The sequence below is a fragment of the Neolamprologus multifasciatus genome, chromosome 16 (genome assembly GCF_963576455.1).
Source record: "Neolamprologus multifasciatus chromosome 16, fNeoMul1.2, whole genome shotgun sequence".
Lineage (NCBI taxonomy): Eukaryota > Metazoa > Chordata > Actinopteri > Cichliformes > Cichlidae > Neolamprologus > Neolamprologus multifasciatus.
Window position 1 is genome coordinate 5,477,561 of NC_140454.1, and position 12,059 is coordinate 5,489,619.

General features: G+C 41.1%; 1 protein-coding gene and 1 long non-coding RNA gene across 2 annotated transcripts in view; one reads left to right on the top strand and one right to left on the bottom strand.

The window, feature by feature from the left end:
* Positions 1–12,059, top strand: part of LOC146500090 (uncharacterized) — a 193,876-nt gene that overhangs the window by 110,621 nt on the left and 71,196 nt on the right. The window lies entirely within an intron of this gene.
* Positions 2,247–6,905, bottom strand: LOC146500096 (interleukin-1 receptor-like 1; the record flags this gene model as incomplete). Its single annotated transcript, XM_085136505.1, has 7 exons — positions 2,247–3,120; positions 3,331–3,492; positions 4,696–4,833; positions 4,943–5,091; positions 5,337–5,463; positions 6,398–6,466; positions 6,716–6,905. Coding segments are annotated over 7 exons (1,038 nt in total), but the record flags the coding sequence as incomplete, so codon positions are not given.

Here is a 12,059-nt window from a genome sequence, read left to right on the forward strand (position 1 = left end):
ATCCTCGAAGGAGTGTCCTTTATCCTTAAGATGCAGATGGACAGCTGAGTTTTGTCCTGTAGAGGTGGCTCTTCTGTGTTGTGCCATGCGCTTGTCAAGTGGCTGTTTGGTCTCTCCAATGTAGAGGTCTGGGCATTCCTCGCTGCACTGTACAGCATACACCACATTGTTAAGTCTGTGTTTTGGCGTTTTGTCTTTCGGGTGAACCAGTTTTTGTCTGAGTGTGTTGCTGGGTCTGAAGTACACCGGGATGTCATGCTTGGAGAAAACCCTCCTGAGTTTCTCTGATACACCGGCTACATAGGGGATGACAATGTTGTTGCGTCTGTCCTTCTTATCCTCCCTCGCTGGTGTCTGATCTTCTTTTCTGTGCCTCTTTGCTGACTTTAAGAATGCCCATTTAGGATAGCCGCACGTTTTGAGTGCTTCCTTTACATGTGTGTGTTCCTTCTTTTTCCCTTCAGGCTTAGAGGGAACATGTTCTGCCCGGTGGTGTAGGGTCCTAATTACTCCAAGTTTGTGTTCCAGAGGGTGATGGGAGTCAAACAGGAGGTACTGGTCCGTGTGTGTGGGCTTCCGGTAAACTTCGATGTTGAGGTTGCCATTCTCTTCAATGTGCACAGCGCAGTCCAGGAAAGGCAAACAGTCGTCCTTGTTATGCTGAGTGAACGGACTCTATGGCAGAACACACAGAAGCGCAGAAAATGCAAGGAGTGCTCTTTATTTGTGGTGTCAAAGTTATATGAAATTATACATAGGGACAAACAGAGGGAAACCAGGGGAGGACGCTGACACGTATTTGGAGGGAAAGGGGTTACCCGCGCACGCAGGGTGGATTTGTCACACTGGCTGTACGGGCTCGGGCGGGGATTCTCGGGATGTGGGAGAAACGCTGTAAATGATCTCCGTAGTGATCCCGGAAATGCGGCTTCACAAACAGCTGACAGGTAAGCGGGTGATGGATCCGGCACTCGAGGAGGTGGCAATACTCCGACACCAGACGTCAGTCGCGCTGCTCCTAAGTAACGCTCCATCAAATGACGTCTGATGCACCGCCGGTGTGTCAGCATCCCGTGACACACCACCCCGCCTACCTGAGCTGAAAACAGAAGCAGACCCCGTGACACCACACCAGAGAAACCCCACCAACACCTAACAGTCCTTTGTGTCTTCCCTGGTGAACTTGATGTTTTTATCCACAGCGTTGATGTGCGCAGTGAAGGATTCCACTTCTTGTGTCTTGATTTTGACCTTCACTGCGAATCTTCACTGGAATCCTCTCTCCTCCATCTCTCCTTTTTATCTGATCATTACATTTTTTTCAAATGTCTGTTTCTTCAAATAGTGTCTTTGTGGAGAAATATAGTATAACAGCCACACATTGTCCCGTTTACCATTATGTTTATTCTTTTCCAATATTTCAGTCTGTGTGACATGTCTAATAGCCAGGCATCCTTAATTGGCCGAACCTTACTGAATGCATACATAGATGCAAATGTTTGCATGGACACTTTATCTCTGTATGTGACAAAGTTTGCAAGGACCAAAAAGTTGTAATTGAATAAAAATGTAATGGTAACAGTGTGTGGAGGTTATGCTACATTTCTCCACAAGGATTTTTTTCCCCCATGTGCACTTGTTTCCTTAGATTTGCTGTACAAATATTGTACTTTTCCCACCGACGGTATTGTACTAGAGTACCAGTATCTTACATCATGCAATACCAATAAATTAGAGTACAGGAATATAACTTATATATTTACTTGACTACTTTACTTGCACTTTATTTAAGTGCTGCACCATATTCTGCTTCTACTCCACTATATTTTGGATGCAAATATTACAGTTTGGATTCCACTTGTAGGTATTTTTTTAAAATGATAAAAGAATCTGAAGTGTAATTCCACACAATAGGTGTATACTATAAGTATTTAAAATATATTGTGCAGTTATATTGATTATACACCCTGTGCACCATTAAGCTAATTAAGTAGAAGTATAACTTTTCAATACTTTTTTCCACACTGCAAAACAGTTATCCAACACAAAATTATACTTGTGCAACACAACCTTTCATGTATTAATATGAAATGGGACACAGGGCTGCGCAGGATTCTGAAAACTTTTGTCATTAGCCAGCTCAAAATTTCAAACAGACAAATATGAAAGGAACAAAAATGTATGTGATTAAATTAAATTGAAAAGAAGTGTGAAGTGGCTAAAATTAGTCGTATTTTAAAGAAAGAGAATTAAGCAAAACAAATTTGCCTACTGTGGAGAAGATAGAGAGGATGTTAGCACCAAGGCTCTTAAACCATTATCCAGTGGCAACAAGTGTACTTCCTCTCAGGACCTGCCTCCTGCCCTGTTCGCCTCCTACAAAGCCAGGAGGAGGAAAGCCAAGCAGTTGGCAAGGTCCTCACTCCATGTCTAATGCTTTCTACAGCAAATTATTCTGCACTGAATTGATCTCTGACTAAATATTCCAGTTTCAGTGGAATTAAATTACATTTTATTTATATAGCGTTAAATCACAACAACAGTTGCCTCAACGCACTTTATATTGCAAGGCCCTACAATTTCTTGTGGACCTCCTTGTGTGCCTTGTTCTTGGTTCCACAACTCCCACCCCCATTTAAAAAAGATGCTACAAAGGCCCCTGCTCACGTTGCCTGCAAAGCAGAGAAAGACAGACAGAGAAAGTGGGAAACGCTGGATAAGCGTATTTATGCGAGTCTCTTGGTATGCAAACCTGCCAGGTTTCTGTGAGCCAGAGAATTCTGATGTTTGGATTGTGACAGCATAAAAGATGAACATAGCTACCTTGACCCCACTCACTGGTTTGTGAAGTCCAATTTTAAAGCCTTTGGATGAGCACTTTGGGTGCTTTACAAGTCCTTGAATAATGATTTGTCAATCACAGGTCATTAGGCCAATGAGCATACTCCCAGGCAGTCCCTGTCTCAGTTCTCACCTGCCAATCAAACCCTCCCATCACTGAGGTTTGGGGTGAGGCAGGCCATCGCTCTGTCGTCATGGAGCCTGATCCCAGATCTGGTGTGAGAATGACCATGAGCCTCCTGCTCTGATTCATGCATTTCTCCACCAACTCAAGACGATCTGTTGTGGTACAACAAAAACAAAAAAACAACAAAAAGAAAAACAGGTACATGATGGCTCTTTAAATTAGGCAGCACAACACTGGTATCCCTTTAGCGCTTAAGCTGGGCTACAAAGAACACTGCAGACAATAAAATACCTGAATCACAAATACAACATATATTGGTTGTTGATGTCCAAAATTACAATTAAAGCACATAAAACACTGACCTTCCCCTGGTATGTCATCCCTCCCGTGGATAAAGAGCCGATATCCGCACTTATCCTCGAGGACAGAGGGCAAAGTCTGCGTGATAAACTGAGAGAGTGTGTCCTCAGTGATCTTGTCCATTGGTGTCTGGTAGACCACATAGGCGTCATATAAACTTGTGTCTGGGAAACAAACAAACAAATCAGAGGAAATTGATGTGTACTTTCTTTGACAAGGTTTTCTCAGTTTTTTTTATTAATGTTTCTTCCGTATCGGCTCATTGTGATGTAAAGTGATCCTGTCACCACAATAAGTCTTTTGTGTTTGAACAGTTGTGGTCAGACGTTACAAACACTCATCATTGACATGAATGTGTAATTTTTAACTTCTTTGAACCTTTCTTTTTCCAGGGTGGAACAATTGTACAGCATACATCTTTAATGGGTTAAAACATACAAAAAAAACCCAACAACAATTGGGAGGACAGGTTTTAATTCATCCCACAAATGCAGAGTCAAGATTATGCATACAGGCTCAAATATATGATAATACTACCACTAATATTTGGTAAGATGCCCCTTGACCAGATGCTTTTAGCAGCCCCCAAAAGGTTTCTGACTCAATTCTGGACGGATGTTTGACCACCCTTCTTGGCAGAACTGGTAGGTTTAAATTTGTGATATCATCTCGCTTTTGGACGTCACTCACAAATTTTCAATAAGGTTGAGGTCAGACTTTGGGAAGGCCAATGTAGAAACTTAATATTCGCCTGGTTTAACCTTTCCAAAACCAGTTTTGAGACTGCGGAATATGCACACATGATAAATGGCTGCTAAAAACTGTGTATATATTATCGCTCCAACTGCACTTTATGGACCCTTGTGTTGCTGTAATATGTGAATTGCCACAGTGTGGGATTAATAGAGTCTATGTCATGCCATCTCTCACCACAGCCAAAGTGAACCAGCATTTTTTATATGTTGTTTGAACCTTCAGAAGGAACCAGAACACTTCAGGTTTATTTATTTGTTATTCAATTTGGTTACTCTTGCATTTTTCTTATATTTCTAATTTGTCATATTGAAAACCACTGGATACCACTATTTTGTAGCAAACAAGCTGATGAATATTTTAGGAAGTAACTTTTGTTTTGACATAATGTTTCAGGGTCTATAACCACAACATCTTCCTCTCTTAAGTCTTGGATGTGTGAAACTGGTGCAGTTTTCCTTAAAGTATAGCACTGAAGCCAGGGAGCAGGAGTAGCAGCTAAACTGGCTCGGTCTACCCTCTGAAACTGACTAATTAGCATTGTACTTCATTCCTTTACTGTTGGTACAAAACTAAGATAATAAAGGCACCAAGAAAAATATTTACCCTCTTACCTTTATTGCTACTGCTTAGTGGGAAGTAGGGTCTGAAGAACAGGGCTAAGTCAATGGCAAAGTATTTGACCAAAACAGCGACAAAAACACCAACGAATAACATGCATACTCCTCCAATGGCAAGTGGAATTATGGATTCTAGGAAACACAAAATTATAGTGTAAAATAACATTTCCATGCTTCGCTAAAAGTCAACAGACATTTTTGTTAGCAAGACTAAAAAACAATCAATGGTCCTGTGACTGACCTTTCCTCTTAAGAGTTAAAGTGGCATTCTTTGTTCTGTAATAGCTCTCGCCAAAACACTGAAACTTCTGTTGAAAATCCTTAGCAGACACTTTTTTAATGGTGAGGATTGCAGTGGCAATGGTATTCTTTGAAGGTTCCTCAGTTGCTCTAACAAATATGATAAGAGTTTGTTTTGTTAAAGAAGACAAAGGGTCAAAGACAAAGTTCAGCAGAAAGGTTCACTGCAGACAAATGAGAGGAAATACATAACTCTTAAACAATAGCACTTAAAGAGGTCATGTTAACTTATTCTGTAAAATACCTTAGAAGCACCTTAAACTACATGTTGAAATCCACTCAAAGGATTAGCAAAACATTAAGTGTACATTGTGTAAAGTATAAAAGAGGCTTACATTTTGGTAGTTTGACTATAACCATCCCTGTTTTTGAAAGGAATTCCATTGATGTACCAGCTGGCAATACAGTCATGTTTCACATTAGTCCCACACAAAACTGAGCAATTCAGCTTAATCTCAGAGCCTGGAAGGAAAGAAGGAAGGGAAGAAGGAGGGAAAGAAGGAAGGATGAAGAAAGAAAGAGGACGGGTTAACCCACTGGAATATAGGGTAAGATGCACGACAAAGGCGCACATTCCCCTGAATGCATAGTCAGTAAAACTGGGCCATTATTCTTTCCAGAGTTTTTATATATTCCATGTGACCAGCTATGGAGTAGTAATAGGACGCCTTGAAAATCTTTCCCGATGGCCACTCGTATAACACCTCCACCAGTTTATCAAACCCCAGCCAATCGGTACCAAACATCAGGGGGTGCAACACAGCCTTAATTCTATGTTTATTCCTGTATTTAGTTTCCACTGGCACTATGGGATGCCTGTAAGCCTTGACTGCAGCAACACTCCCTTAAACGGAAGGTGGCAAACTTGCAAGCCTGCACCATTGCCTTAAATGCATCCAGGAAAGTCTACAGGTCATCCACCTCCGTCATTTTAAATAAGACCACCTCAGAGAGTGGAGGTGACAGTGCTGGAGAAACTGCCACTCCTTCCTGGGTCACCAGGTACATTGGGCACCAGTGTGGCAGTTGCTCCTGCCACTGTGAGCTCTCCCCAGGAAGGGCAGAGGGCTGCATTTTACAAACAATTTTATTCACACAAAGCGTTACACACAAACTTTCTCTCTTTCTGTTTTTGGCTTTGTCTTGTTTCTGGCCCCCACACCTACTGCCAGAGGAGAGGTTAATTAGACAGGTGTCTCCTCATCAGGCACTGGTCCCCAAAAACACACTGCTCCACCTCCCCCTTCTTAAGTGATGAGTCAGTCACTCCCTGTATGGATGCAACTTTAGTCCTGCTAAGTGCTAACTGAGTAACTTTCAGAGGATCACTGTTATTAACCAAGTATTTGCAGTGTTATGACAGCAACATGTTGACATGAAGATGAGATTTTATTACCTTCATCAGCAAACTGCTCCTGTGACTCATCAGCTGGGGTCAAAATTTCTAGGTAGTGCACGGCTTTTTCTGCAAGCAACCAAAAAGAGTGAGCCATTTTTCATCCTCTAATAGGACATTTGGTATGCTATAATATGGGTATTGTTTTGAAAAATCAGGAAAACCCGTGACATACATACAAATCTTTAGCTCTGGCTCATTACTAAACATGTTAAATGTACAGGCCATTACAATTTCACTTATATAGTCAAGTTTATGTTGGTGTCGCAATGTGCTGTGTTGGTATCCAGAACTAAACACCAAAGAATGCAGTTTCACCTAGAAGTATAAGTTCCCTGGAACCTGACGTAGTGTACACCTTATTATTGTATGCCCAGGTACAAATACAGGTGCAGAGGCCCTCGTGGTCTTTGGTAGCATTATGCACTCTCAATTCGACTTCATGCTGATCTTCAATAAGAGTATAGTCCTGCACCGAGAAGGGCACAAATAGGGAAAGCAACACATTTTAATTCAATGAATGTGGTCTGTTTTGTAAATCATCACAATGGCCCTGTCAATTACATCATTGTGGCTTAGTTTGTAATTGTTGTATTGTAAAAGTTTAGAGGTTATTAAAGTAGCTCCCTTTTTATTAACTTGTAATCAGGTTCTTGCTATAGCAATGAACCCAACACTTTTATCTTACATAAAAATGTACACTGGTATTAACATGGACAATGTTTAAAAAGTTAAATAAAATTCCTTTGTTCAGAAGTCAAGCAACATTTTAATGTCATCAACTTCCAGGGCCAGTGGAATCATCTTTTGCCCCACTGGTTTCACTGGTTAGTACTGGTACTTATTACCATCAGCAGTCAGTTCTGGCACCTCTTAGCTTTGCAGCTTGATGCTGGTTGGCAACTAGCTCTTGCACCTTTTTAGCAAAGTATCCAGAGTCATAAACCAGGCAGGGTCATACCATCAATTAATCCAATGTCCTTGATCCAAAAACGATTACCGAAAAGTCAGAAAAATCCCCCCAAAAAAACATGTATTCAAAATGGCCAAGCACCAAATCATTCAGCGTAACAAACAACTGGCAAACACACACCTTTATAGGGGACATGAAATGCTACACATATAAAGACTAATTTACACCACTGAGCCGACATAGATGTAACACTATCTATAAATCTGGATTTAAGTTTTAAAAACATGTTTAGTTTAGTCCCATCTTCTGCCAGTATGCTTTGTGGTTGTTTGTTTGTTTGTTTGTTTGTGGCTAATAGACATTAGTTTATGTTAGCTAACTAGTGACAGAATCGTTAACTGTGGGGAAAATAATAACATTACAAATTTAAAATGACAAAAATCAGTTTAAGGGGATCACATTTGGGCTGCAACAATGAGTTTGTTGTTAAGAAACTGTGTATATACTGTCCACTTTTACTGTCTGTGTCTTTAGCAGTAAGTCGCTATTCGCTGTTTGGCTAGCAGCTAGCTGTTAGCCATACTGTTCTGGTTTATAAAGCACTTTAATAAATGAGGACAGTGTGGAGGAGAGCCTGTTTGAGTCAAAAAAAGAAAAGCGTGTTCATGCAAACATCGTCGGGTCTGCCTTGATATGTTTACAATGGGACTTCTGCTCCTGAACCTCTGCGCACAGCGTCTGTAAATGGGGGCTGTACGAAGTCACTTCATCTTTGCAGGACTGTAAGCTGTCATCTGTGAGGCGTGGCCGGTGTTTGTTTTTACCATAGTTCATGGTGGAGAATAGCTGCTCACATAAGTATGTGGATCCGAAGATCCACACTTGGCATGCCTGGGGTTGAAAGTCTCAATAAATGCTCGCCCGGCATTTCAGCGGGTATGGTTTACGTGAGTATGACACTTATTTTGAGCGATGAAAAATAATAACATAATTTTATTTTTAGATTTCAAGATCAAAATAATCTTCCAATTTAATACTACAAGTTAAAAAGAACTAACACAAATAAAATACACTTCAGATAAATATTTTTTTTTTCTCCGAACCACGTGGAGCCGCAGTATAAGGACTAAAGAGCCGCAGCTTGCCGACCCTGCTCTGACCTGTTATAGCGCGAGGCGATCCGCGAGCGTCTGTCACACATGACTGGGATAAACACAGGGTTAAAATACGCCGTCCGCCGTGACGTGTTGTTTTTCAGCTGTTGTTTCAACGACATAAAGAAAAGGTTTCGTCATATAGCAACGGTTGCTATGGGCGGTAACGGCTTCCTTTGATCCTTTGTATTTGGCCCCGCCCCCAGCGTCTCAAAAGTTCTTAAATAGGACTAACATAGCTCCATTTCAGTAGCAAAAGCGCAACATAACTTAACTCACGTTTAGCGAGGGAGAAAAAAACGAAATACATTTCAGAAGGTTACTGATACGATAAGTCAAAATAACCCATAATAGTCCAAATAAAAATAGCCAGCATGCCTGAAAATACTAATAGTACAGAAATTAAGCAAGTGACAGTGGAAATCGTCCGCCCTGTTATCCAGTCATTTTTCGATCAGATAACATGTAAACAGTGGAATTCACTAATATCAGGAAATCCTGATTTTGCCACAAAAATTCTCCTGGCCGAGTTTATTGTGGACTTAATAGAAATAGCACGTGATCAAATCGTACGTGCATGTAAAAAAGCAAACATTCCAGCGACAGAGGAGGGTCTGTCACCCGTATTTACTGACAGCTTTTCTCAGGCCTTTGCAGATGTTCTGCAAGTCAAGGACGGAGACCATACAAGCAGCTCTGTGGAACTAACTGATCTTATGGTAAAAGAGGTTGTACGGAGTGTTAAGTCTGCTGACAGCGAGTCAGCTGGGAAGGAAAGGATAAGGCAGCGCATTATTCCTCCAAAAAAACTGGAGAAAATGGTTAATTCTGCCGTCCAAATGATCAGAGGGTTTTGTTCTAAAGTAAACTGTATGCCCTCATTTAAAAGGCGGACAACAAGTCCAGACGAAGAACCACATAGTTCTACACAGGTAGAACATCTGGACATTAAAGTAGACCTAGAGAATGTTCTAGAGAAAGTTGTAAGCAAAGAACAAGAAATGCATGTAACTGGCCACAAGGACAGCTTAAAGACTGAAACCTCTAAAATTGTGCATGCAACTATCCAGGAGGCTGTCAGTGAACTCAGTGAGATTATTGACGAGAAACTGATTAAACTTGCCAAATATAGACCCCTTCTATCTGATATTGCTGAAGAGAATGAGAGTTTTATATCCAGTCTTGCTAATTCAGTGGTTGAAGATATTTCAGAAGGGCCCTGTGGTTCTTGGAGTCTTGCACAAATCAAAGAGAAGATTCTGCAGTCATTGAAAAAAGCTGCCGATAAGATTAAATCATTCTTTGCAAAACGTTTTGCAAAAGTAATGATTCTTCGCACTGCCATACAACTGTGGAGCAGATGCCACAGCACACCCTCTGCTAAAAGCAGTGAGTCAGTGCAGAAACTGGTTGAAGATGTCAACTCTGTAATTACAAACAAGGAAATCCTTTCACAGGGTAAATTAGTGGTGTCTACAGAATTACTTACAGATATTCTGCACCAATATACCTCGGAAGGCACGGGACCTGAAATTGTCCCAGAGCAAATCGTCACGGCAGAAAGACAGAATATTCTGCATAATGATCTGCGAGCTATAGCAAGGCGCTTCTTGGGACTATACAGATGGTGGTTAAATATCCAGGCAGAGAGCCATAGCCAAAGAGTCATACTGGCTCTATTAGATAAGCAGGAACGCATGTTATCACTGCCATCAGTTACCACAGAAAATATAAAACCCAGCCCAGTGGCAGAGTTTTATTGTAAAGCCAGAAAAGCAGAAAAAAAAGCAAAGCTTAAGCTCATCCTGCACAAGCTCATCTCTACAACCTTTAAAGAGGCAAACGTGCCGTGCACATATCAAGACCCAAGTCACATCCTCACTTGGCTCTTGGACTATGTATGGGCAGAACTGGAGGATGAAGAGATTTATATTACACCCAAAACTTTTAAAACTATTGACAAAAAACTTCTGAAAGACCTCTGCAACACCATGGGCTTTGTAGAACGTGTTATAGTTTCAATGGAATTACAAGAAAGTGAAACTGCAAAATGCATTTTGGCTAGTTTAAAAGATCGTCTGGGAAAACCAAAAGCGAAGCGTTCTGCCATTGTCAGGTTCTTTTGCGCACTGGGCAGAGCCATCGCCAAGCCATTCAGACCAAATACTTAGTCACCAACTTTTTTTAATCTTGAAAGAAAGAAATGATCCAGTCTTTCAAGATCGATACACAATTCACACAATTCCTGTATTCCATCTAAATTTTCAGCTCTCCTCTGCCCTCTGTCCCCTTCTCCCCAAACACCTCTCCATCAATTACTTTCTCCCCTCCCTTCTTCATCCCTTTTCTTTTTTCAGCTTCACCCCCCAACCAGTCCCGGCAGTTGACTGCCCCTCCTGAGCCTGGTTCTGCCGGAGGTTTCTGCCTTTTTAAAGGCAGTTTTTCCTCCCCACTGTCGCCTAGTGCTTGCTCAGAGGGGATTGTTGGGGGTTTCTCTGGGGTGGCTGTAGCTCAGGTGGTCAGCCACTAATCAGAAGGTTGGTGGTTCGATCCCAGGCTGCCTCCTGGCTGCATGCCAAATATCCTTGGGCAAGATACTAACCCCATGTTGGCCTACTGGTGGTGGTCAGAGGGCCCGGTGGCGCCAGTGTCCGGCAGCCTCGCCTCTGTCAGTGCGCCCCAGGGCAGCTGTGGCTACAACGTAGCTTGCCATTGCCAGTGTGTGAATGACTGAATGTAGTGTAAAGTGCTTTGGTCCTTAGGAACTGAGTAAAGCGCTATATAAATACACTACATTCAGTCATTCACACACACATTCACACACTGGTGATGGCAGCTACATTGTAGCCACAGCCACCCTGGGGCGCACTGACAGAGGTGAGGCTGCCGGACACTGGCGCCACCGGAAATTCTGACCACCACCATCATCTCCCTACCCTGTGTTCACTTTATAAAACACAGGGTAGAGAGATTGGGGGGGGGGGACGACAATAGGACAATAAATTAATTCGTTAAATTTAACATGTGTCAGATCAGTGTCTTCATTCAAGAATAATTCATCTTAATTTTATCACTTTAAGCATATTTGCACTGCACAAGACACTTTGCACAACACTGGACATTATATTTCTTCATTTCCATTTAATACTTGTACAGCTGCTGTTATTGTGTGTATATATATTTATATTTCTTCATACATTCTTATATATTTCTATACTGTGTATTGTGTATTTTGTTGTACAGTTATTTTATTTTCAACTTTAACTTTCATATTTTATTTTATTTTATTCCTTCCCAGTTAAATTTACCCTTTTTCATTTTCATATTTATTTCCTATCTTATTCATAGCCTTTTCTTTTTTCTTTAGGTCACGAGCAGTTGTGTAAGCATTTCACTGCATATCGTACTGTGTATGACTGTGTATGTGACAAATAAAATTTGAATTTGATTTAAAAACAAGAAATGGGTAATAGTGTATTTTTGTGTATAATATTCATACTTTACTCATTGTATCCAAATCCCAGAAGGAAGAAGAAGACAAATAAAAAAAAACAAAACAAAAATAAAACAAAAATATTTTTCTCTTTTTCTCTTC